Genomic DNA, 27,868 nt, shown 5'->3' on the forward strand with positions numbered 1-27,868 from the left:
CCGACGGAAAAGTGAAATTAAACGCGTCACATAACTTGCGTGTCTACACTATACATCTCAATTTTCCAATACAAAAACACATAGCTAATCAAATTTCATTCATGCTTCCTTTAAATGTGATATTTAAGTACATTTGCTATTAAGTCAAAGGTTTGCATCTCCTAGAGTCGTGATAACTCGGAGCAAGTACGGCTTTCTATGGCACGCCATTTTACTATTTAATGTCCGAAAAAAAATGATCGTAATAATAATACATTATTATTATGTTATCATCATAATAATAATCATTTTCATTATGTACATAATTTTAATTTAATCATTTTTATTATGTACATAATTTTAATTCAATCATTTTTATTATGTACATAATTTTAATTCTCTATTTCCATTATGTACATAATTTTAATTCAATCATTTTTTTAAATCTAATTCAAATAAAATTAACTGATTTATTATTATGTATCATCATAATAATAATACAATTTTATAATGATGATAACATAATAAAAATGTATTATTATTATGTATCATCATAATAATAATACATTATTATTATGATGATACATAATAATAATACATTTTTATTATGTTATCATCATAATTTTAATTCTCATCTCTCTTTTCTCATCTTATCCCTCTTTTCTAAGAGGGATAAGATCTCTCTTATCTTCTTATATCAATCCCTCTTTTACTAAGATTTATTTTACAAAATATAAAATATAAAATATAAAATTTCTGATTGAAAAAATAATTAATTAATTTTTTTCTCGATAAAAATTTGCCTATTAAGTAGTAAAATGGCGTGCCATAGCTTTCTGAATTGTGTGCTAATGAGATTTAGATGGAATTGTCAAAATGTATCACCATTTAGCTAAAATATTTTTTAACCATTCATTTCTGCTATCGGATAGTTTAAAAAGCTTAACAAACTCCAATTGAATCGTATTAACAAAGCGTTCCTATTAGATTAACACGTGGTAACGCAGATTCAGTTTTGTAAATCTCTTTAAAGGTTAAGCCTCCGTATATAGTACACCCGTTGCAAATAATTCCATGTAGTATCCACTGGCCTTGCAACTATTGCTCCGAAACCTTTGTAGACTTGCCCAAATACGCATGGATAAATAAAAATGCACATGAACGTTTAAAAAATCAATATTCTCTAAATTAGAAATCAATCATCAGCTGGCAAGACAAAACGGAGTTTCATTCTTTTGTATCGTGGATAACACCATTTTCCATAGCACCAAAAAGGCCCGGAAATCCGTAAGGAAACTGCAAATCCGTTAAGGAAGGATGTATTGCCTGTGCCCAAATACAAAGTATTGAAGTTTATGTGCAAGAATCTCGTGGGTTACATGCACTATAGTTTTGAGTAGGTAGCACCAAAACAGCAAAATTTTGCATTATTGTCAAGATGTTTCCATTTTTTCATTTTTCCAGAACATTTTGTTTTGTTTTAAGGATGGCTTTATTAAGGATGTATGATTCCCCCATAAGAGCCAATGTATTTTATATCGATTTTTAATGACTTTTTTCTTAAAAATTTGCACGGATACCTAAGCTGAAATTTTAACCACATATTCTTTGAGTAAAGACTACCTACAAACAAATTTTGAGCCTTTAAATCAAACATTGTTGTCATGCTCATACATCCTTAACATTGAGGTCTGTGGCAAAACTGTTTTTTAACCTTACAATCAATTATATTTGTGACATTAACCATCCCGAAGGAATAATAATTTTTGACGTTTCGATCGCCGACTTCTAATTTCTCATGCGTTAGATTTACATGAAAGTTAAGTATCGTCAGTTTTATAGTACTTTTTAGTCATGCTAGCTAGCTAGCTAGCTAACTAGTAGGAAGCTGCTAGCTAGTTAGTAGGCCCATCACTACCTGGTGTTCTTATAATATTTTGTAAATTACATCTTATCTTTTGTTTACAATGTATTTTGTAATAAATCATTTTTTGTTTTTCTTTTTTGAATCATTTTCTTTTCGTTTTTTTAATATGAGGTTTTTTTTTATATGTGGTTTTAGTTAAGTATTTATTTACTACTTTTTGTTTTTAATAAATTAATCAAAGAAGTGGTTTTGGTTATTTTGTACGTTTAGCCACAATATTCAAAATCCAGAAAGTGGTTTGATCAGTAAATTTTGAAAATTTTATTTTTCAAATGATATATGAGGTTGAAACTTTTTCTATCTTCATATAATTTCATCTTTTTTCTAATTTTTCGAAATTTTTCAACCTGTTGACAGTTTTAAAAATTTATTTTTTTCAAGTCCTTCAAAAATTGTGAGAATTTCTCTCACCACGAGTGAGTTTGATTAAAAGAAGTCGTACTCAGTAAATTAAAAAAACGTATGATAGAAATATAATGACATTAGTTAAAATGAATTTAATTACTTAGGTTATTTCTCTGCTCTAATATTTTCACTTGCAAACATCATTTAATAATCACGTAATCAAACTATTTTTAATAGGCGGGTGAATTAAAAAATAAATTTATATAAAATTATGTAGAGGTTATGATTTATAAAGTTAATGAATATTTAATACGCGAAATATTTGACGCATGTACAGGTCACATGAGCAAATCTCTTATCACGCGACAAAAGATTGCCGAACGATAATACGATAAAAAATATTTTACCAGCCGTGCAAAATATCTATGCTGTCGAGAAACGCGGATTACACGACTTGCTACAGCAATTCCATAAAAATGTATAAATAATATGAATATGATTATTTGTGAAACATTTTAGAAAGAACAATACAATATTGTTGATAGAAAAATGTCAAAATGTTCGGTAAGCATGATTGATCTAAAACACAATAAAAAAAAACTGGTATGTACGTTCCTACATTTAGAGAGCTTACTTTTATATAAAATTGACAAAGCTTTTATAAAATAACCGAACAGAACGAACATATACACACTTGTAAGTAAGTACGCTACAAACATATAGTACCAACTATCACCCATCATCGAGAGAAACAGTTCAATTCGTATGCATATCGATATCGAATTGTGATTGTGATGATTGTATCAGATAGTAGTACAGTACATTGTCTGCTCTGGTACGATTTTGGGAACATGACATTTAAAAAATTTAAGACAATTCATAATGTTATTAAATGCATGTTTACCAAAGTTTTTAGACAAGAAGAAGCAAAGTAAATGATTTGGAAACGTTGTAAAAAGAAATCTCATCAATAATTCCATTTCATCTTATTATTATCACCCCAAACAACATGAAAACATTAAAAAAAATTAAATACTGAAGTTAATTGTTTTATCAATATTAAATTTAAAATTTAAAGTGACTCCCAACATAAAATCATGTCTCTGATCGATTCATTTGCGACATTGTTACTGAGAGTGTTCTTAGCTATTGTTTCTAGAAAATATGCTCAGTCGTTCGACGGTCACCACCCTTATTCTAGTTGTTTCGGTGTGGAAACACTTAACTCACACTCGAAACATAGCTAAAAACACTCTCTTCTCGATTTGATTGTGGCATCGTAACTTTTAAACAAATGGATCGATTTTTACTGTGTTTCTACCGTCTAAAGTTGTTTGACCGACGCAACCCTAAATTCGCACTTGAAACATAGATAAGAACACTCTCGATCAAATTACCTTTAAATAAAAAAATCAAAGCAACTTCGTTTAGGAGAAGTTTAGGAGATACGATTCCACAGGCAGACACACAGATACACAGGCTTAAAGCATCCCTCTTTTTAGTCGGTTTAACTAAAAAAGTGAAGTTTGAACCAATGAAAAGTACTGAACGGACAGTTTTGAAACACTAAAAGAAAGAACCCTAAAAAAGGTAATTCATATGATTTTTTGGAGGTCCTGACTGGCTTCTCACATTTTGTCTTTCTTTAGAAAACATTCGTACGACACATTTTTACTGAAACACTGTTTAAAGAAAGTACTAGCTGTAAGAAAATATGATTTTAACATGGCAGCTAGTAATATTATATTGATTCAAAAAAAGTACATGCCATATATTTCAATTTTAAAGCAGTCAAATGCTTATTTTCTTGAATTAAGTACTAAGATCGTTGACTTAAGAAATATTTACTTGTTATAAGAACATCAACACACAAAAAATAAACATGTTTACTTCAACTTGGTAATTTTTTTACTTTGTGTAGAAATACTTTGATAGTTAAAACAAACAGAAAAATCGAATAAAATAACATCAATAAATGGTGTTCAAGCAAATGATCAATCAAATACAAAAATTATTCTTTTTTTCTATTTTGCAAACGATAAAAAAACCTTATTTTCCATTGCATACTGATAAAAAAAGGTTACTAGGTACTATTGAAAAAAGGCGAACAGGAAATTGATAAAAGTAACGTAATACAGCCATCATTAATCAAGAATTTATTAGCGAGGTAAAAAAAAAGTATAATAATTCAACGAACCAAACGAGAAAACATTGATAGGTCTAGTGAGGAGTACTAGTAGACCGTCAGACTATAAGGAAACAAAATTTCTATAATTATTTGTGTTTACTTTTTGAAGGATTGATAAAAGTAAGGTTAGTAAAAGAGAGAATGATATTCAGATCAAACTATCAAATTATTAAATTTTTTAAAACTTTTTCGAAATATTTACAATATTTTTTCTTTCAAAATTTCTACACCCTGCGCGTAAAAAATGACGGATGGAAACGGGAAATATTTAAAAATAACTAAAAAAGAGATGGAATTCTTATAAATATCAAATAGTTTCGTAAAATATTCATTACGGTGACGCTACATACATTGAATCGTAATTAACATTATAATTTCGTTAATTATTCATAGATGACTTGTATTGGATCATAACACTGATAATAGTTTCATTAAATATTCATAGATGTCGTTATATATGTTATTTATTTATAAAAATTTGGCTTCCGTTTGCTTGTTGCCGCAAAGCTAGAAAACTATTAGATGAAATAACTTGTAGTTTTGAAAGGTCGTTGCATTTATATCCAAGAGAGTTTATACCCTAACGCTTTGTATCAAGGAATTCCCACGGAAAGTATTTAAAAATAACTATAAGAAGGCATGGAAGTCATTTTTGTTTCTTCCGTAAATCTATAGCTGCAAGAATATTTGTATTTACTCCCTTGATAGTTGATATCGGACCAAGCCATAGCTGAGCGTGGCTGGATATAGCTAGTTATTTACATTATAAATATTAAATTTTGCAAATTTTAGTATTATAATGAATAAACTGTCATAGGCAAAAAAATCATCTTAACGGAAAAATCGAAAAACTTGATTTCCATAGTATCTTTACACGAGTCGCGTTTAAAGTTTTCTTTTGTGAAAGTTACCTATATTCAGCTTCCAAAATGGCAGACAAAAAGAATCATACAAATTTGATTTCAATATAGGCTTACGGCCTCTGTAGTACAGCTAATAAATTCCATCGTTGGTTGTTGCTAAGGTTAGTTATTGAAAAACAAAAAAATAGCAAAATTATTTTTTTATAATATCTGAGCATGCTATATAAAATATTACACATAGGTAGTAGCTATAGCTATATTGGTGATATTATAAAAAATAAAAAATATTAAATTTGAAAGAAAAAAGTTAATATTAGAAAAATTTCATTAAGTTTATTTTACGTTACGAAAATATCGACGCACAAAAATATTATCCAAAAAATATATCAACCTAATATAGTGTTGGAACAGTCAAAACTGATACAGATAAATCATTGTACACTGTACTTACAAAACTTGAGTGTGTTTAACTTTCATCGAAAACATTCATAGTAGAAAAACCTACATTTATTTTTACTTGTCTAGGGAAATTTATTCGAACCTATGTGTATTTTGTACAGTCTTCCCCTCCTTTTGTATTTCTCGATTTTCAAAGGAAAAAACCTAAGAAAAAAGTAGCTTTTAGAAGATAAAATAAAATTAACATTAACATAACAATGTTTTATTTTGTCGTATGAAATGGTGGGAGAGCAAAGAAATTATATTGTATAGCTAAAAACATCGTTGTGTGCGTAGTCATGGTAGGGGACAATAAAATCGATGCCAGCGCTTTAAGTGAAAAATTTTGGAGTTAAAGGGGGCTGTTATGACTAATTTGCAATTCTTTACATGTTAATGTAATAGAAATGTCAAATTAAAATGATTGTAAAACACGAATTAATTAAACTTAATGCATTAAAAATTGTGAAAATAAGAAATTAAATTGAACAAATATTATTTTTCAAATGTAAATTATCATAATTATTTATTTAAATTTGTGAAACAAGAATATTAAATTTTAAATGTAAGTCTTAAATGCAATCCATACAATTATATATGCATACATACAATTCTATAATTAGAGTAGTGTATCGTTACCATGGAAACGAAACTCACGCACGGAGCGAATATGAAATATAATAATTACAAAGAACTAGAGGCTTCCACCATTTTTTGAAATTCAGAGTGGATAAGGTAATTTTGATCCAAAAAGTATAAAAATCAGGATAATTTAATGATTGGACGCAGAGTTTCTTAGATATCGCAATATTTGGATCGATTTTAGTCCGTATAATTACCTTATATACTGAGTTTTTTCGAAATTGGAGATGGCCTATGTTGCTCATTTACGAACTCAAGCTCACTTTTAATGATAGAAAAGACAGATGGACAGACAGACGATAGACAGACAGACAACCGGAAATGGACTAATTAGGTGATTTTATGAACACCACGTACCTAGGTGTACCAAAATTTTGTTCATAGTATCAATATTTTTAAGCGTTACAAACTTGCGACTAAACTTAGTATACCTTATTATATTTCATATACGGTATAAGAATCAATATATTGTATCCGAACTCTTTGATTATAACACTTTTACCTTCTACATATCCATACATCAAACTTTGTTGAGAATAATAAATATACTTTATTTGTATTGAAGCATCTAATAATGGCTGTTATAAAGAAGATGTACGTTTAGCTTAGTTTTATGTTGAAAAGAAAAAAAGAAATGTTGAAAATATCATCATTTCTTCATATTTAATATTTGTTTATTATGATTCCATGCGTGTTTTTAATAAATGTTATACTCTTCAATTTTATGAAACAGTATGCAGGGTACTTCTTTTGAAAACAAGCCGTGGATAGAATCTGGTGCGATCCTTGAGGTCCACACGAAGAACATCCCAAGTATAATAAAAAGTTATAAAAGTTTAAAAAATTAAAAACTTGACCGACTCGATCGAATGCTATGAAATTCATTTCGGATCATAGTGCCGTTAAAACGCTTCGATAGGCGTTTCAACGAAGTCGAAAACAATTTATATTCGCGCAATATCGGTCCTGAAAAAATTTAAGAAACATCCTGTCCGACTCGAAACCTCTCGATCGAATGTTATATAATTCTTTTCGGATCATACTGCTGTTAATACGCTTCGATCGACACATTAACATTGTAAAAAACAGAAGAATATTGAACTTAGGCTTAAATTGAGAGCAAAACTTTGTTTAAGTCGTGCAAGTAGATGAAAAAATGATCCCTTTAATTTGTAGAAGGATACAACAGCAAGAAAATCGATAAATTTTTGAAATATTGTGTTTATTACTTAGAAAAGTCGTATGAAAAGTTAAAACTTTCCGACATATTAAAAATTCAACTCTACATTCTTATAGAAGGTAACGTAGCTTTCCCGTTGGATAAGATCGTATCAACAATTGAAAATTACATTATTTTTTTTATTTTCTTTTCAGAATTATTGATAATGGCTAGTTTCTATTTTGAGAAAATTAGAGTATTACACACGTTTTGCCACTTTCTTTACCAGCCATATAAGTTGAAGAAGGCCATTGACTATACAGTGTGTCCCAGAAGTAACGGCTGCCAAAACTGATTGATTGATGCATCTATATTCGCCCATTCCTACACTCAATTGTACACGCCAGCGTAACGTAGATGCTCGTGCGTCTCACTGTCACATTTTCTTTCAATTCCCTTTTTAACAAAAATTTTCTTGGAGCAAAGAATTATATTGTGTGTGTTGAATAATTTTTTTTAAATGCAAAAAAATATTATTAAACCAAAAAAAGAACTTATTTTCCAGTGTATTCTGTCAGAGTCCTTGGTATTACCTTTGATATAATTTACTCTACTGTTAAAAATATGATAAAAAAATGAATAAATTTTTCTATCATAAAAATTTCCTCATTAATTTTTATGTATACATAGAAAAATATATACATTTATTTTTTTCAATAAAAATTTATTTTATAAATACCTAAATAAGAAATGAGGTTTCCGTGTTTTCTTCATATATTTATTATCAAAGAATCAAGAACCAAGGTTTTATAATATAAATATATATATTTGTGTATGTATAATGTATAATGACTGTGTGGTGTTTTGTATTTATATGTCGTTCGTTGTACAACAGACTTACTACATTAAACACTGATTTGAAGAGGTTCACACGACCATTACATAATACGTTTATAGGCTAGAGTCAGGTGGAGATTATTTGTTAGTAATTTTAGAACGTGCGGAAATTTGAGTGGTTAATACAATTTCATTTTTAATTCGGTAATATACAGCCTGATCTATAATCTATGACTGGCTATTGGGTTTTTCAAATAAGATTTAAGTGCCTTAATGTCACACATCCTCGCTTGCGAGGATGCCATACAGAGAAGGTCTTAACAGATTAGGAGATAATCTGAAAAACCAACAATTAAAGGCATGGACCAGCTACGAGGGAGGGTGAATCGCCAAAAGCCTGTTGGGTGAAGGAAACTCGCTCGGTAACAGAGCCGAGGAGATCTTAAAACTAAACAGAGCTGATATTAGAGTCATCGTAGAGTTACTCACAGGGCATGATAACCTGAACAGAAGAAACATCGATCCACTTTCTCTGTTACTCACAGGGCATGATAACCTGAACAGACGAAACATCGATCCACTTTCTCTGTTACTGCCCGGCGCTCATACAGCAGCGAAAGAAATGGTTTGGTCCGGCCATAGTCGAACCAGAAGAAATAAGGAACTCAGCGCTAGGCAAATCCTGGGTTTCAGTACATCAGTTGGTTATAATAGCCACTGAAAAGCGTAGCGGGGATAGAGTACAAGGGTCTACTTGGCTAGATGCTCTGAACCATTGCTTCGAGGCGCGATCCTCGAGCATGGCCCGCTAACCTCAATACCCATATCCATACCCAATGTCACAAATATCAACCTTCATCTTCGATAACAGAATCCATTTCATTTAAGGTGTTTCGATACCAAAACGAAAGTGTTACCAAAAAACTGAAATTTCTCGTGTCAATTTGGGAAAGAACTGTCCATAAAAATGAAAAAATTTTCTTGGTCTAAACACTGACTTTGAAACTTAATTTCTCCTAAACCGTTCAGAGTATCGAATTTTTCATAAAAGAACTCAACAAGACATCTCTCTCTGTTTAACATCGTAAAAAATGAAGTTTCTAACAATGCCGGACATTCGGACAATGGATATCAAGTCCTTCCCACTGTCGAACAAAATTATCTTCCTATTTATCTATCGTTTTCAATAAATATTCAGAGTTAAACGTTTCTGTGATATTTTCCAGGATCTAGGCCTATGGAAAATTTCTTACGTTGTTACCAAGGATGCAGATATGACAAAATATACGTCTTACACTTGTCCTATTAGCATCACGTTTGTATAAATATCTACTCTTAAGTTTAACTAACGATACGATCATGAATATTGCTATGGGAGACAAAGATGAATTTCCTTTTTTCTATTGATATGTCTTTATGATGATTATATGTAGAAAACTGAGTAGGACACAGATGTTCAAAATTCAAAGTCTTATGCGGAGATTTTTCATCAAAAAAGCTATTCTTAGGTTAATTGCTAAGTGGTCGTATATTATCTAAGAAAATATCTAAAATCTATTGAAAAAATCACTCCATATATCAATAGCTATGCATCATCGATCCAAGAAATCATACTATATCAGAAGCAGCCAAATAAACTCGATTCCTATAATTTTTGGGTCAAAATTACCCTATGTTTGAACTTTGCCAAAATTTCAAAAATAGGTTTTTTTGAAATTTTCTTAACAGCCCAAATCGCAAACAATTTTTTCGTTTTCGTTATTTAATAAAACTTAGTGTATAATTTAATAAAACTTAGTGTATAGAGAAATTTTGACCCTAAAAGCACAAAAATCGGGTTTATCGAACGATTGGTGGAATATTTTGTATAAAAAGAGGAGAAACCGATTCGAAAAATAACATGCTTCATAATTTTTAGATTTAAGAGTTTTGTCAAAATTGAGGATAGCAAATTTCTCCGGATTTTTTTGGAATTTTTTCAGGGTTTTTTTTTAAAATAGAAAAAAATTATAAAAGTTTTTTGTTAAAATCGATAGGCTAATCGATTTTGGGCTAAAATCGATCGAAGAAGTTGTTCTTATAACGGGCAAAAACCGATCCAAAGATTTGTTCTTTGCACGGGATTTGAGCGACATCTTAGAAGCTATGTTCTAGTTGCCACAAACTTAAATATTGTAAAAAGTAAACCTTTTCTTGGTACAAGAAAAACCTTTACTTTTATTAGTAAATCAATTAGTAATTTTTTTTCACAGTTAGTCTTCTAAGTACTTTTAAAACTTCTACCGATTCAACTACACTTTGAGGTCTCATTTAATATTAATTATTTTTTACTTTTTAGATACCCTGTTGAATCGCCTTTAAACTATTCTTCTTATATTAACACAATACCTAATACCTTTATATTAAAATCACTTTGTACACTATTCATACTATTTATAAAAATGAATAGATGAATATGACAAACAATCTGACTTCTTCATTGCTTCTTGGTTGCTTTTTCAATATGATGTGTATATTCATTTCATACTTTCTCAATAACATAAAGTGAGGGTGGTTTTTTGTGTTCGTCTACAGACACAAACACACATAGAAAAACTAACACTGATTCATTTTAAATCATACAAATGGTTCAAAAAACAATGCGTATTTTAGTAAAGATACAATCATTACCAAATTTCTCAATGCAAGGAAAATTTGGGTCAAAATCGAAATAATGTTTTCATCTCCAATTTCGATAAAACTCAGTATATAAGGTAATTTTGACCAAAAAAGTAGAAAAATCGGGTGCATTTGATGACTGGTCGAATAGTTTTTGAGATACGGACTAAAATCAATCCAAATATTGCGATATCTTAGAAACTGTACATCCAATCAATAAATTAACCTGATTTTTGCACTTTTTGGATCAAATTTTTTTTTTTGCGATTCTTTCGATTTTTACTAAGGGATACCTCTTGAAAAAATTGCAAAAAAACGAAACATTTTTTTAATCTCCAAATTCGATAAAACTCAGTATATAAGGTAATTTTGACACAAAAAGTACAAAAATCGGGTACATTCGATGACTGGTCGAATAGTTTTTGAGATACGGACTAAAATCAATCCAAATATTGCGATATCTTAGAAACTGTACATCCAATCAATACATTAACCTGATTTTTGCACTTTTTGGATCAAAGTTCCTTCTCCGCCGAGTTTCATCAAATTCCAAAACAAAAATGTTTTTTGCGATTTTTTCGATTTTAACAAAGGGTACAAAAATTGAAAAAAATCGAGAAATTTTATAAATTGCACCCATACCAATATCACAAGTAAAATTTACAAAATTTAAAAATCCCCGAGAAATTTTTCTGATTCGGAACCCTAAATTCGCACTTATAACATAAGAACACTCTCCATTAAATTACGTTTTTCCTTAAAGCCTTCTCCAAACTGAACTGATTTTGAGGATCATCGCCTATATAGTTGTTCCGGGAACGGAAACCTAAATTCGCACTTGAAAAATAGCTTTAGAGTAATACAAAAAAATCCAAATCGGTTCATTCGTTTAGGCGCTACGATACCACAGAAGCAAAACATAATACCATACCACAGAATACCACAGAATACAACAAAATAAAAATAGTCAAAGTTTCAATTATGATGAGGGTGATTCTAGGTACATTAGTTTGTGAACCATGGAACAATATAATCGTGTAATTTAGCGCACACATTCTTCTTAAAGATAAGATTCTTTGATATTTAAATTCTCAAAAAAATAATGCATAGTGTTGAGGAATAACAGAGACTGGGAAATATCAAGATTGTCATTTTTTAATGCTTAACTTAACAAAATTCATAAATGTAAAGTTTGATTATATTATTCGCACCGTGCGAGAGTTTCGTTTCCATGACAACGATACACTACTTTAATTATAGAATTGTATGAATACATATATAATTGTATGGATTGCATTTATGACTTACATTGAAAATTTAATATTATTGTCTTACAAATTTAAAGAAATAATTATGAAAATTTACATTTGAAAAATAATATTTGTGCAATTTGATTTCTTATTTTCATAATTTTTAATGTATTAAGTTTAATTAATTAGTGTTTTTCAAGAATTTTTATTAACATGTATGTCTTTCACTGGAAGGGCTAGCATCGTTTTTATTGTCCCCAGCATGACTACGCACACAACGAATAATCGAATATTTCAATCTCAATCGTGGCGTATTTTAATTACTGACTGTTAATTTGATTTTGATTCAATGTGTATTTAATAAATCTTTGAATGGTTTCGATACAAAAGTACATAAGTCTCGACGTTATTCATATATAAATATATATAGAGTAAAAGTCATCTAGTGATTTTAAAAACTCGTCTTCTATATTAGAAAAGTAAAACCTCAACAAACCAGCCAAACAGAGACATGAATACTCTTGTGTATATCTATCTCTACATCGAAATGCTCATAGGTATGAGATTAATGCATACACGATAAATAAACAAAAGTAACAAAAAAAAAAAAAGTAATATTTGTATAGAAGAGAGAAATGTGGATATTTATAAACATTTTGTTTTGTTTATAAATATAAATAAACAGACTTCTACTGGGTTATTTTGATTTTAATTAATGATTACAAAAAAATCAAGACAAAATCAAAAATATACCTATGTAAAAGTGTATACCGTTTGTTTTTAAAATCATTTAATAAAGATATTCAGTAGTCACTACAATACAATGTATCTTGACTCATTTTATTGTTTCGGCAGATGCTGCTACTTTCTGGTAAACATTCGTATTGTAACAACTAACTTTTATAAATATACAGCTGGTAGGCTGAAAACTGGTTGCCAATGTGGTTTGGTTTTCACATAAATAAATTTAAAAACAAGTGAAAACAAATAATTGACTGAGTAAATTGTTGAAATACCATGCATAGACAGTGTTGATTACTCTATCACATTACACATACATACATGTCACACATACGTAACGGATATCCACATATAAAACATACTATACAATTTACGCCTAATTTGCGCCCTTACGGGTAAACAGTGATGTTTACGAAAAAATATTTCAAACAAAAGTTGTTTATTTTTTAATAAGGAAGATTTACATTTAAACTTTTGTTCTATCTCTAACGGTTTACAAGATGGGCCCTTCGGACTCATAGGTCAAGACCCAATTGACCTATGTTGCTCATTTACGAACTTGACCTCACTTTTTATGTCCTGAGTACGCTGTAAAAATTTCAGCTTGATATCTTTTTTCGTTTTTGAGTTATCGTGTTGGCAGACAGACAGACAGACAACTGAAAATGGACTAATCGTTCTAAGCGTTCAAACTAGGGACTAAATTTAGTATACCTTGCATATTACACATATGCATGGTATAAAAACAGCAGTTTTGATTCCTCTTTCTGTCTATTTACAATCTGACTTGTTGGATATTGTTTTATAGCTCATACTCAACGTAAATCGTTAGTTATTGGTGAGTTAATTATTAAACCGTTTTTTAGCTATAATGTTAAATATTGAGGAGGTAAAGTTTCAAATACGCAAAGTGATATACCTCGATTCTAACAACATAATGTACCATTGCACTAGGTAAGATGTACAGAGTACTAAATTTTACAATTATATTCTTTGTTTTATCACCTTTCCCAAGTTATAAAAATACCATTTGGAATTGTAAATAGACGTTTAGAGTAGAGGATGCCTTCCAGAGAAATGTGTGGGGGTTTCCGATGATTCAATCTCATACATTCTTCGATGCTGTTCCCTGTAACGACTGGACATTGAAAGACCATTTTCAGGTACAATCGACAAAGGTAATCGTAGATATATTCGTGTGTAGTACATTATAATATTGAACAGAGGTATACACTTCATGTACCATGGTTTACATGTTTGTATCGATAGTTGTTTAAAAATTAAATTCTCGAAAAAACTGCATAGTGTTGAGGAATAACAGTGCTATAAACAGGGACAGACAGTTTACAGTACGATACTTTGATGCATGGCTTTATACAACACGTAAATGTTCATTTTGATTCTTGGTACAACACTTTCGGTGAATGTCTTAGGTATATTTTTGTAGGAATAATATGACCAACAAACGATTAAAGTTTAAGGGTCGTATTTGGTGTAGGTATATCCGTAGAACGGCTTACAGAGATAGGAAAATTTCAAAAACTGAAGTAAGTGTCCATAAGATTTGGAAACATATACGTCTTCAAAAAATCTTTATTACTATTTGTACTCTTTAAGGTCAATAATAAAGGTTGAAAATTTTTTAAAAAAACATTCGGTATATATGTTCTTTTAACCTGCATACAATGGCTACATAATATCACTGTTTTATTTATTTGTACCTATGTCGCGACAAATATAGATTTATAATTATGAAAAAAACAGGTCAGGTGTGAATTTATTTTTGTATACTTAGAAGTTCTGATTGTTGTATGTTGTCTCCATATTGTACTTTCTTCGTTTTGTCTGTTATGCGAAAGAAAAATCCAAGAAAGTTATTCATTTTTTTAGAATATTCTTAGTAAAGTTTGTTAAGGGACAAGGCCTATTTGGAACCGTTTTTCTCGACAATTTAATAGTACGTTTTTCTGAAAAAATTTGCGAAAATTGCTGATATTAAAATCATTTGAAGGAAATTTCAATAAGGAAAGATATATGAAAAATTCAGTCGTCTTTAAATAATCTCGTTAATTTATTATTGAATTTTACTTTAATATTAAATCAATACAACTTGAAATAATTTCCTAGAAATATGAAATGAACAATTTAAACATTTTCAATGCACTTGAATAAACATTCTAAAGGTGTTTTCTCGGTATTTTCGAACTATTTTCACATGTTGAGAGAGTATAAGCTCGATGAAATATTATAATTTATAATGTCGTAAATAATAACAGTATCATATATGTATGAAGACTCACACATTCTTTGATAAATATTTTCTACCCGAAAAGGTTACACCAGGAGTTTATAATTAAATACAATAAATTTGCTACCGTGTCTCTTAATAATAAGATTTAACATTTTATTTTCAAATTTTGTGTTGTTACTAAGTTGATAGTGTTAATTGTGTAGGTTGATTCATTTACATTGATACAATCTTTAATCTTAAATCATTCTTGATAAGATAAGTTTTTAGCAGTTATACAATCGAGCTAAGGCTATTTTGTTCGCAACTATCAAACTCTTGAGAAGAATTTGAAACTTCCCCGTTCCTTTTTTTTTTTTGAAAACATCGATTTATAATCCAAACGCAACTTAATTTTTTGAATTTTATGTTTTTTTACGATTTTTTCACAGTTTTCACTTTTCAACTTTTGCATATTATCAGTGGGTCAAATCAGATAAAGCTATAGTAGCTAACAGTTAACGTATCTAAAGTCATACCAAAAATCAGCTCCTGGGTTAATTTGTGCTATTTATGAATAGTGAGAGAACGTTATAAGAGGGTTTCAGCGAACCCGCTCTGGCTAAATCTGGCATTGTTTTAGCCTCTTTTTACACTGCTCTTTTTGAGCAGTTTTCTTTCACTCAGAAGCAGTTTAAGTTCTTCAAGATATTAGGTATGTAATTTTTCATTCAGCTTCTTATTACCAGTTTTGCCTAAATCAAATAGTTTTTTACTTCAATGTTTCTACAAAGTGCTTGGACTGTTGCGGAGGGCTGCAGGCTCTTATCATTTTGACCAGAATTAGTTTTGTACAATTTTTTCAGCCCTAAATTATTCAAGTTTGTATTATTTTGTCAAACGGGTAATTTCTATGATAACGATGTTTCACATCGGCAATAATTTTTGAAATAATTTGGACAAAACAACAAATTATCTACTTCCAAAATTTCTCATTGTTTCTAGAAATTTTTCATTGCATGATTGTATCGATGTGAATGAATAACCTGGTATTTAAATAAAATAAATGGTCTGTAATAAAATGGTATATAATATGGTACTTACTTTCCTTGTCCATCGTATTGATGGTACCGGATTACCAGATGCTTTACATTCTAATGTTACAGAACCACCTTTACGTGCTGTAACTTGACCACTAGCTGGACTCAATCGGACACTTGGTGGTACTGAAAACAAATTAGATCAATTACTTATATGAATTATGTATGTTGAATTTTGGTATATTCTTAATTAAACATGTTTAAAAATTGATAGTAAAGCCTGCCTTTATAATTATCTGGAAGATTTAAATTAGTTTTGGGTGAATTTTGTAGAGAATAAAAACGAATCAGCGTATTTTTTTTACCAATCAGAGAATTTGTGTCAAGTGTTTATCAACGTGGCCAAATAAATTTGAAAAATCATCGCCTGTAAAGCCGTAGTTATCATTCATATAAATACATTCATTTAAAGTTTAGAAAAACACCCGACAATAAATCTGATGTGATCTATTCATTTGCAGCATCTTAGATTCAAAACGGATGAACTGATCTTGTTGTTTGATGAGTTGTTTGAAAGAGATTGCTCTTAGCTATGTTTAAAAAAAATCTCTTCAGCTGTTTAAAGAAGACTGAACCCTAATCCAGAAATTGATCCATAGCTAAGAACACTCTTGATCAAATAAACTTTGAAGATTTTATTTAATTTACTATGTTTGTATGTTTGTTTGGAGAAATTTTGAAACTGTATTTTGAAGCAGTTACCCTCATCTAATTCAGCTGAAATTTAGCATACATTAGCATACTCATTGATCTCTCATGATCTCATTCCAACTCCAATATGTAGGACCACCCAAGATGACGGGCAAGTATTTTTTTATGCTCTTCCATAATATGGGTCACAGATAAAAGGGTTTGCAAAGAAGAATACAAATAACATGTGTACAATGGATGGCAATGCATTCCATTAGGCCATGCTCACCATTTATGGTAGGTATGGCTTAATTTTCTCATCGCTTCCGCCATATTTGATATAAATACCTTTTTATACCATGTTTATATGAAATTTATCAAGGTATACTATGTTTAGTCCCAAGTTTGTAACGCTTAACATGTTGATGCTACGAACAAAATTTTTGTATAGTTGTCTGGGTCTTCGTCTGCCTGTCTGTTGCCACGATAGCTCAAAGTTGAGTTGATGTCAAGTTCTTAAATGAGCAACATAGGGCAATTGGGCAATTTAGTAATTTCTTTACTTAAATGACGTAAAGAAAAACAATTATTCTATGAGCCACTTATATAATAATTGGTATATATGACTAATTGTAAAAGCTTGAGCATCTTTAAATCATCTTTGGTATTTTAAATTTAGCAATTACCAGCTTTTACAAATTATTATGTATGAGTGACTCATATTAAATTATTATTTTGTACTTTTTAACACAATTTAAAGAAATTTTTTCTTTATAAAATTTATATTAGTAAAGAAATTCTATTAGACCTCAATTGATAAGATTTACACGAATATAAAACTTGCCCATCACTAATATAAAATAATTAACAACACATTAGAATTAGTCCCAAAGCGTTCTAGCACCACCAGGGCACCCCACACCGCTGTAGGGTAGATACCTACCAGCTAAGAGATTTAGTTGAATAATTAATGAATAAGTACCTATGTGTGTATAGAATTATAATTATTATATATTATATTCTATATATATGTTTTCATTTAATTGAAAATATTAATTATATACATGAATTAATGATTTAATAGTACAAGTAATTAACAGAAAAATTATTATTAATTACAGACAATGTATGACATGATTTGAATAATTAGTTTATAATTTTAAAATATATAGATATCTTTCAATTGTATGTGTGTTTATTTCATGCGTGTTGTGGGTTGGATTTAAAGTACTTGCGATCGAACGTTGATGTTCGTTTTCCATGAAAAATTATACAGGATATGGAAAATTATATAGTAGACGATTTTATTATGGGTATATGTGTTTGTAGGATCAGTGAAAATTACATGAAAATATTGAATATTCGTACTTATGCATCCACCATGTTCAACTACTAAGTTAAAGTTGTTCGATATAATCACAGGCTTTAAAGTGAAGTTTGAAAATTTAAAAAAAGGATTAATATTTCGGGTACGGAACCCTAAACTCACACTTGGAGCGTGTTTAAGAACACTCTCCATTAAATAACCTTTTTCTTTAGAGTCTTCTCCAAACTGAACCGATTTTGAGGGTCATCAAATATTTTTTTAGTTGTTCCGAGTAAGGAACTCTAAGCTCGTACTTGAAACACAGCTTAGAACACACCAATTAAATTACCTTTCTTACGAAACAAAAAAGTCCAAAACGAATCATCCGTTTAATCGCTACGGTGCCACAGACAGGCACACTGACAGACAGATACACATAGCGGGCAAACTTATAGCACCCCGTTAAGCCGGGTTTGTACATAATTAAATGAAAACGCACTAATTTACACACTAATTTAAGGCTAATATTTCAAACCAGGAAATAGTAGCTTTACAAAAACTATCATAGTATTTATTTAAACTTTATAAATAACTGCGTTCTATAAAAAAATATTCCTCTTTTTGAGAAAAATTGCCCCAAAATGTTTTAAATTTACGCTTATATGTTACGCTTAGCAACGTTGAACATGTGTTGAAGATATGTCGTTGTATTGTAAAAGAATTAAATAATGATATAATTGTAACTTTTTTTTCAATGAAATAAAAAATAGTTTCATAACAAAATAATTATGTTTAAACACACAAAATTATGTTTAGTCCTAGGTTAAAAATGAAGGTTCTCGTGAAACTCGAGCAAAACATACCAGTTTGATTCTGTTGGCTTGTTACATCTACATTTAAGAAGTAGTTTTAACAATAATTCTGAGATGAGTGTTTTGGTTTAGGTTGCGTTTAGTTAATATTTTCGACTTAAGCTTATAATGAAAATAATTTGATCGTGATAATTTACGATTTCGAAGTAGGCATACTCTATTCCATTCATACTTTACCAAAAGTATGAGACAGTTAAACCTAAAATAGAATAAAATAAAAACTCAAATCTACTCACATATTCGTACATATTATAATTATTATACTGTTTATTTTTATATACATCATGAGAGCCATAAAACAACCCATAATTTATATGAAAAACTGTGTTTGGTATAAACATCACATCACCTCCACATGCAAACTAAAATGGAAAAAGAATGAAAACAGCAACGATTTTCTCGGTTGGTATCACCGAGAGTTTCAAAAGACTCAAATGTATGAAAATGATATCTTAAGGTTGTATGAGCATGACAACAATGTTTGATTTAAAGGCTCAAAATTTGTTTGTAGGTAGTCTTGTACTCAAAGAATATGTGGTTAAAATTTCAGCATAGGTAACCGGGCAAATTTTTAAGAAAAAAGTCATTAAAAATCGATATAAAATACATTGGCTCTTATGGAGGAATCTCAAAAAACGACATATTTTGGAAGTTTTTGATAATTTTCATTTGGAATGAATGAAAACAAATTTAAAAAAAACGTTTTAATAGAAAGTAAACATATTAGCAATGAATTAGAAAAGAAAAAAACTAAGTGTCACCGTCCATATAAGGGATGTAAGAGCAGGGTAGATTAAGGGTTGAAATTATTTTTATCTTATTTTCAACTTTGATGATGAATTTTGTTATAACTTCATGAATGTAGACGAAAAATAAGAATAAAATTTTTCGATATGTGTCTTGGTTTTCGAAATATCGAAAGCTAAAATAATTAAAATAATTAAACAAAATTTTCAATTTTCGATATTTTGAAAATTAAACCAGATATCGAAAAATTTTATTCTTACTTTTCGTCTTATATTGTCAAGTAATAATATAAATTTATCATCAAAATTGAAAATATCTATTTTTAAATTTTTACCCCCAAGCCCTCGCTCATACATCCTTAAGGTCCCAAAATTGAAATTGATGGTCAATGAATGGTCTTTTTGCCAACACGAGAATATTTAAGTAACGTTTTAATTTTTAAAGTTAATTTTTTATTAACACTAGCCGTTTTCGTGGCAGAACCGAGAAAATAAGGCATTTAAACGTGGTACTATTTTATGGTCTTTTAGAATGTATAATTGTAATTTCAAGATTGATTAATCGTAATTATTTCCTGCAAGTAGACAGCAAAATCAGCTGGAAATAGCTTCTAAAAGATAGTATTTTCGGTGTTCTTATATTTTTGTTCTTTCTGACGTTATATGTTTCAAAAGTTTATTTTCCATTATTTTTTTCATTATGACGTCATGTAAAGAGGATCACAAAACCTCTTATTAGACACAATTTTTTTTACATAGAGGTAAAAAACGAACAAAAGAAATTAAATTTGTTCGTAGCTAACTCCGTATCTTTCGTTTCTTCTCTTCATAATATATAATATAGGTAATTCGCTGTTTACACATTCACGTGTTTTTTTATTGTAGTAAAAACAATTTTTCCGTTTTTTTTCTTTGCATCTTCTGTTTTTTTTTTTTTTTTTGGTTAAATGTTTTTGTTTGTGTAACTTTTATGTGTGTGTGTGTGTGTGTGTGTGTGTGTGTGTGTGTGTGTGTGTGTGTGCGTCGATCTGTACGTTTGCGTGTATATGTTTTAGTACGGGTATTAATAAAAAATTTTTATTTATTTTATATTTACTCGTTTAAATAAATAGACACATTAAACTGTTTGGATAGGTTAAATTTTCTATATAAATAGAAGCAAAAAATATACGCAAAAACAAACAAAATAGATGAATTACTTTCTGTCTATGAGCAAAGAAATATATACGGTTTGCCATTAAGAAGATTTTTAAGATCGCGTCGTTTTTTCACTGTCAAAAATTTGAATGTCATTTTTATAGTTGTGAAGTAAAAACTACCTAGATAGACGAAGAACGTACGAAAAATAATGAGAATTCACTAAACATATGAAAAGTTCGTGGTGTTTTTGTGTGGCAGACTTATACCGCACTTCTTCTTCAAAATACTGCAATTATTATGTTAGCCAATTTGGCTATGTGATTTATTGAATTACAAATGTGAAATAAACTTGACAACTCTTTATAGAATTTCTGAGTGCGTCTCTGGGTCATTAGGATAGAAAAACCATCATCTTCGATAAAACAGAAGTTTTTTTTTGCCAAATTTTTTGTCTGGTCAAGTTAATAACTTGAAAGGAATTCATTTGATATAATATTAAATAGTATGTTCTTCATCAAAATATATTTTTAACACCATAGAAACAAAACAACAAAAATTGAATTTATGTCCAATAAAATTTTTTTTCTTCTAATTTTTGGTAGTTCAAAATATCATTTTTTAAATTTTTGGATACTTATTAACAACGCTAGATAGATTGTCTCTTAACTTTAAAACCAAATTAATCTTGAGCCCATAAGTTTGAAATTGATAAATCTTATACGTTCTTTGTTATTCTAATGAAAAAATCGTATTCCTACGTGGAGTGATGTCAGTTTTTAAGATTGTGGCTTTAATCAAAATTTTTTCGTCCCTCGTGAATGAGGGACTTTATGTAAAAAGTTATTCAACAGGACTGAAAATTTATCTTTTCAAAGATTTCAACCACCACGGCTTTTTCCCTCCTTATTTACGTGGGGGGGGGGGTAGGCCCAGTCTTCTTCATTATGTGGGTATGAAATATACAAGGCCTAGAAATTGAAAATCTAATTACACTGGAGCCAGCTATTTGTTGAGAGCTTTGCTAATTTTCTTAAGAAAGCCTTTAGAGGCATAGGTGATTAGGTCGACGGTATGACCTAGAATCGTTAAACGATTAATTCATTGTCAAGAGCACCGTGTCCATTGAAGAAATAATTTTTGCATGAGATAAGCGTTGAATTAAAATAGAGGTACGATAACAGACTTTAATTGGGTTCAAGTAAGCGTTGATTAGAAAAAAGGATATTAAGAAAACAAAGTAATTTAAAACAATACTGCTCGAATGTATGAATGAACTGTTTAGTAAAAACTAGCCTTTCACTCTTTTAATGATCAAGTCATTCCGTAGACCACTGCTTTTTTTGTTTAATTTTAAGCCGATGTAGGACTCATTAGCGATTTTTATATTTATAGCTGTTATGATGGATGTGCCACATTTACCTTGTACACTGAGTACTATTATAAATGTATATTTATAACATTTACGTATACACTAAACTAATATAATATTCGTCTAACCGTACTTAAATCAGCTTAAATATATTTTTTATTTTGTGTTTGTGTATTGTTTTTTTGCTATGTGATTTTAAAAATCGTAAAGTTATAATTGAAATTTTTTTATTACTCATGCTAGGTAGTTAGGCTGCTTGGCTACGTAATAAAAAACCGAAAAACTTTTTAATATATGAATATGAAAAATATAAGAACAACAATAAATGTGGTGGGGATAACTAGACAGAGATTGTTACGTCTAGGATCAAGCATCGCATTTGATAACTATCTAAGAACGGTTGGAAATTTGAAACGCTGTTTTCAATATCTTTATTCTCTACGAAAAATTGCATCGCCGAAGATTTTTCATTCAGATTGCCAGAGAAATTTTTTAACTTTCGAATGAAATTGACAAATATTCATAGTCATAATTAGGAAAATCATTAATGATGTCAAAAAGACAATATGGCAATACATAATTAAAATAATAAAACTTAACTCTGAAACAAAAAGCCAAATGTCAATCGGTTATCAAACAAAAAAGTGTTGCCAACTCAATAAATGTCTTACAATTTATAATTTTGAAGATATCCATAAATTAAATAATTTTAGGATATTCGTCGTTTTGAAATAACTACACGAGATTACGATTGGCTCCTGACCCTATGTTTATAACCAAGCTAAACGTTATATTCTAAAACTTTTATGACAATTATGAAATTAATATACCTTATTAAACAAAAAAAAAAAATCATTTTATGTGAGAAATGTTTTTATATTATATCAAAATCAAAGTTTTTTGTCTCCATTTGCTCGATTTTTCACACAAAAGTGGCCCATAAGTATACCAAGCGAAGGCTAAATTTAACTAGGCGCCAACTTATTCAGATATGCCTTATCTACTCGGCAAATTTTTAGCCGAAAAATATTTACTGTTCCTGATTTCATTTTAAAATTTATTAATCAAATACCTGGAAGTAAGTGTTGATAGGGGCGGTGAAACTGTGTCGTCGCCAGTAGGGGAAACATGGGCACGAAGTTGACATGGATGTATTATACCAGGCTGGGTTTTATAATTTTATATTGAAAGTTGTTAATATAACTTAAACAGGAATTCTCAGTTTAAGAAAAAATTTCTTGCGTCAAGAAATACTTTTTTTCTCTGTATATGATATTTTCGTTCTGATTTTCTTTCGATGATAACTCAAAAAGCTTCGTTGGTCATTATGCTATCTCACTCTGTAGTGACTTATAATAAGAGTTCAGATAATGTTTAAACTTTAAATGACAACTTTAACCATATTCTTGGTGATGATACCGCACATATTATTGGTCACTATTATTACTTATATTGTTCTTAATCGATTATTATTAAACAAATGAATATAATAATAGAATATGAAGAAAATTGTTTAACTTTTGAATTGACAAAGTTTATTTTTTTTAATATCTGTCTCTATCTAATATAAAACTAAATAAAATGAATTAAAAGTAGTATTTAAAATTACCACAATAAAATCGTTTGTTCTGTTTGAAAAAGACACTCTACAAGTTATAATATAAGTACCTACATTGTAAAATATTAAGAGTTTTACAGTTAACGTCAAATAGAATGCCATACAAAGGATCAACAAGTTTTAAAAGCACTGATTAATATTCATCAGTAGGTATTTATGTATGAATAAGTAACAATAATATATTTAATGAAAAATTTAATAAAGCCTCCGGAGTAAAATTAGGTCTGATTAGATTCGTTTATGGTGCATGAAAGGTAAATTGATCAAGAGTGGTCTTAGCTATATGTTGCATCAAAACCTACACAGCCTTTTAAAGATCATGACCTTTTTATACCATGTATATATGAAATATACATAGTGTTATAAGTTTAGTCCCAAGTTTGTAACGCCTAAAAATATTGATGCTAAAAAAAAAAATTGGTATAGGTGTTCATAAAATCACCTAATTAATCCATTTCCGGTTGTCCGTCCGGCCGTCCGTCCGTCCGTCTGTGGTCACGATTACTCAAAAACGAAAAGAGATATCAAGCTGAAATTTTTACAGCGTGCTTAGGACGTAAAAAGTGAGGTCAAGTTCGTAAATGAGCAACATGGGTCAATTGGGTCATGGGTCCGTAGTACCCATCTTGTAAACCGTTAGAGATAGAATAAAAGTTTAAATGTAAAAAATGTTCCTTACAAAAAAATTAACAACTTTTGTTTGAAACATTTTTTTGTAAAGATTATTGTTTACCCGTGACAGCGCAAATTAGTTCAGAACATAATTGATATGTTATATATATATAACACATAGTATCAATTATTTGCATAGCAACAACATTGTTTATTTCAAACATATACGTCACTTATAAGATTGTATTATTTCTTTGTGTATCCGTCTGTGGACACGATAACTCAAAAACGAAAAAAGATATCGAGCTGAAATTTTTACAGCGTACTCAGGACGTAAAAAGTGAGGTCAAGTTCGTAAATGAGCATCATAGCTCAATTGGGACTTGGGTCCGTAGGACCCATATTGTAAACCGTTAGAGATAGAACAAAAGTTTAAATGTAAAAAATGTTCCTTATCAAAAATTAAACAACTTTAGCTTGAAACATTTTTTCGTAAACATCACTGTTTACCCGTGAGGGCGACAATTAGGGCGGAAATTTTATAATATGTACTATACTTGATTATCAGTTATGTATGTGTCACATGTTGGTATATGTAATGTGATAGAGAAATCAACACTGACTATACATGGTATTTCAACAATTAACTCAGTCAATTGTTTGTTTTCACTTGTTTCAAATTGTTTCGGGTACGGAATCTTAATGTCACACTTGAAATAAAGTTAAAAAAACTCTCGATCAAATTACTTTAAAAAAATTTAGAATAATTAAAAATCACGAAATCTGAAATCACGTAAACTAAATCGAATCAATTAACAGATTAAGAAGTAAATGTGAGTTTTTCCAACTGTTATAAGGTTTCTTCAAAAGTATAATAAATAAACTGAGATATTTAAACCAATGCCCCGCTTGTGACGTCATAAAAATGGGTCAAAAATATTTGCAACGTCATAAAAATTTATAAGATTTAATTGTGATTCAGTAATGTTTGTGATTTCGATAGATATTATTATAAAAGTAATTAGTACTTAAAACAAACGGATCCTTTTTAGGTAATGCATACTTTTCAAGAAATTTTGCAAATCCTGTGCAGGAATATGCATAACGGTAAGTTTTTGCCAACTCGTTATTATATGGTAACGAGCCTGATCTCGTGCTTGGCTATGAAAATGTATTTTATATAAACAGAGAAATCAATTCTGCTATCCATGGTAACTGTAGAACTGACAGCAATAGAACGTGGTTTCCATGGAAATGGCATTTATAAAAAAGTATGGTTATGGGTACTGTGGAAACTACAAGTCAGATACGAAGTTGGAACGAAGTTTAGTGCAAAGAGTTGTTGAATTATTAAAAGAACCTATGTGAATTGTTAATATATTTAAAAATTCAATATTGTTAATTGATATTCTGATAGAAAATAAAATCTATCTTAATTAAACGATAAAATATATCAAAGTTTTCCAAAAATTGAAACATTGTTTTTGATTGTATCGAAACCTACGGTGTAGAACGTTACAGTATCTAATCCATGATACCGTTGATTTCTGGATAGTGATAACAGTCTTATTATACCATGTATATATGAAATATACATAGTATATTAAGTTTAGTCCCAAGTTTGTAACGCTTAAAAATAATGATGCTAGGAAAAAAATTTTGTCATAGGTGTTCATAGAATCACCTAATTAGTCCATTTCCGGTTGTCCGTCCGTCCGTCCGTCCGTCTGTGGACATGATAACTCAAAAACGAAAAAAGATATCGAGCTGAAATTTTTACAGCGTACTCAGGACGTAAAAAGTGAGGTCAAGTTCGTAAATGAGCATCATAGGTCAATTGGGTCTTGGGTCCGTAGGACCCATCTTATAAACCGTTAGAGATAGAACAAAAGTTTAAATGTAAAAAAATGTTCCTTATCAAAAATTAAACAACTTTTGTTTAAAACATTTTTTCGTAAACATCACTGTTTACCCGTGAGGGCGCCAATTAGGCGGAAATTTTATAATGTGTACAAACTATACACTAAATGTCGGTCGGTAATGCAGAAACCTATAAAGTCATTTACATTTATGTACTATACTTTATTAGTTATGTATGTGTCACATGTTTGTATGTGTAATGTGATAAAGAAATCAACACTGACTATGCATGGTATTTCAACAGTTAACTCAGTCAATTGTTTGTTTTCACTTGTTATTTTATAAAGTTAATTGGTTTCAAAAATTACAAAATATCTAAAAATACTCCCAAAAAAGTATTCAATAATTTTTTGAACACATGTTTTGGAATCTTTCCAGATGACTCTAACTCTATTCATAAAAATATGATGATTATTTAAAATAATAATAATAATGAAAATGTATTATAGAGAAAAGAAAAAGTTAATAGTTATTAAAATTATTATGGATCTCGTCATTATATTAAAACAAACATGTTTGTTAAAATATAATAATAATAGTAATAATAATCATAATCATAATCATAATAATGATATTCGTAATAATAATTATATATAATAGAAAAGTTTTGTAAAAGTTTTACATTACAATAATTATTTTAATAATGTTATAAAACTGACTAAAAACTATCTAACTACTAATTTATACCATAGAATAATTATATGGCATTGAGAGATGTGTATACATGTGAATACTATGCTTGGCAAAGTCGCGTCCTTTCTATAAGAAGTCTTCTAAGATGATTAAAGATTTGTTCTAATAAAATTCGATACGAGCCCGAAATATTACACTCAAAGCTGATTAATGTGATAAACTTTAGATAGGTCTGCCTTTACTCAATATTTGATTGTTATTTCAGAATTGCTGTCTTTTCGGGGTTCTTAAATGCAGCCAAAAGGTTTTCCTTCGTTCTTTCCAGGATTGCTATGTCGTCTGCATAAGCTACGTTTTTCAGATGACCATGCAAGGTCCCTTTGATATTTATTCTATCTCTCTAATTATGTTTGTAAGAGATGTTAAATATTTTCAGACAGGGAGTTTCCTTTTTCACCTCTAAACCTTTAGAGACATTATCCTCGTTTTCTGGCCTGAGCTTGTTTCTGATAAGCTTGGTCATAGCTGTTATGGCCAATGATTGATCAACTTCTAAGGAAACTACGCTAATAGCCTCTAACTTCATTTTCTATGAGTTTTCTAGACTACCTTTGATTGTTATTGCCAGTATTTCGTACGTATTTTGCAGAAGTGCAATATCTCTAAAA

At 29.6% G+C, this 27,868-nt stretch overlaps 1 protein-coding gene across 1 annotated transcript in view; it reads right to left on the reverse strand.

Moving 5' to 3' along the window:
* LOC123306093 (lachesin-like) overlaps positions 1 to 27,868 on the reverse strand; it is a 607,394-nt gene that overhangs the window by 49,578 nt on the left and 529,948 nt on the right. Inside the window, exon 5 of the mRNA XM_044887968.1 lies at positions 16,359 to 16,480. Coding sequence (XP_044743903.1) covers positions 16,359 to 16,480 — 122 coding nt within the window. The remainder of the gene's footprint in view (positions 1 to 16,358; positions 16,481 to 27,868) is intronic.

This window comes from Chrysoperla carnea, chromosome 1, assembly GCF_905475395.1.
Source record: "Chrysoperla carnea chromosome 1, inChrCarn1.1, whole genome shotgun sequence".
NCBI classification, from domain to species: domain Eukaryota; kingdom Metazoa; phylum Arthropoda; class Insecta; order Neuroptera; family Chrysopidae; genus Chrysoperla; species Chrysoperla carnea.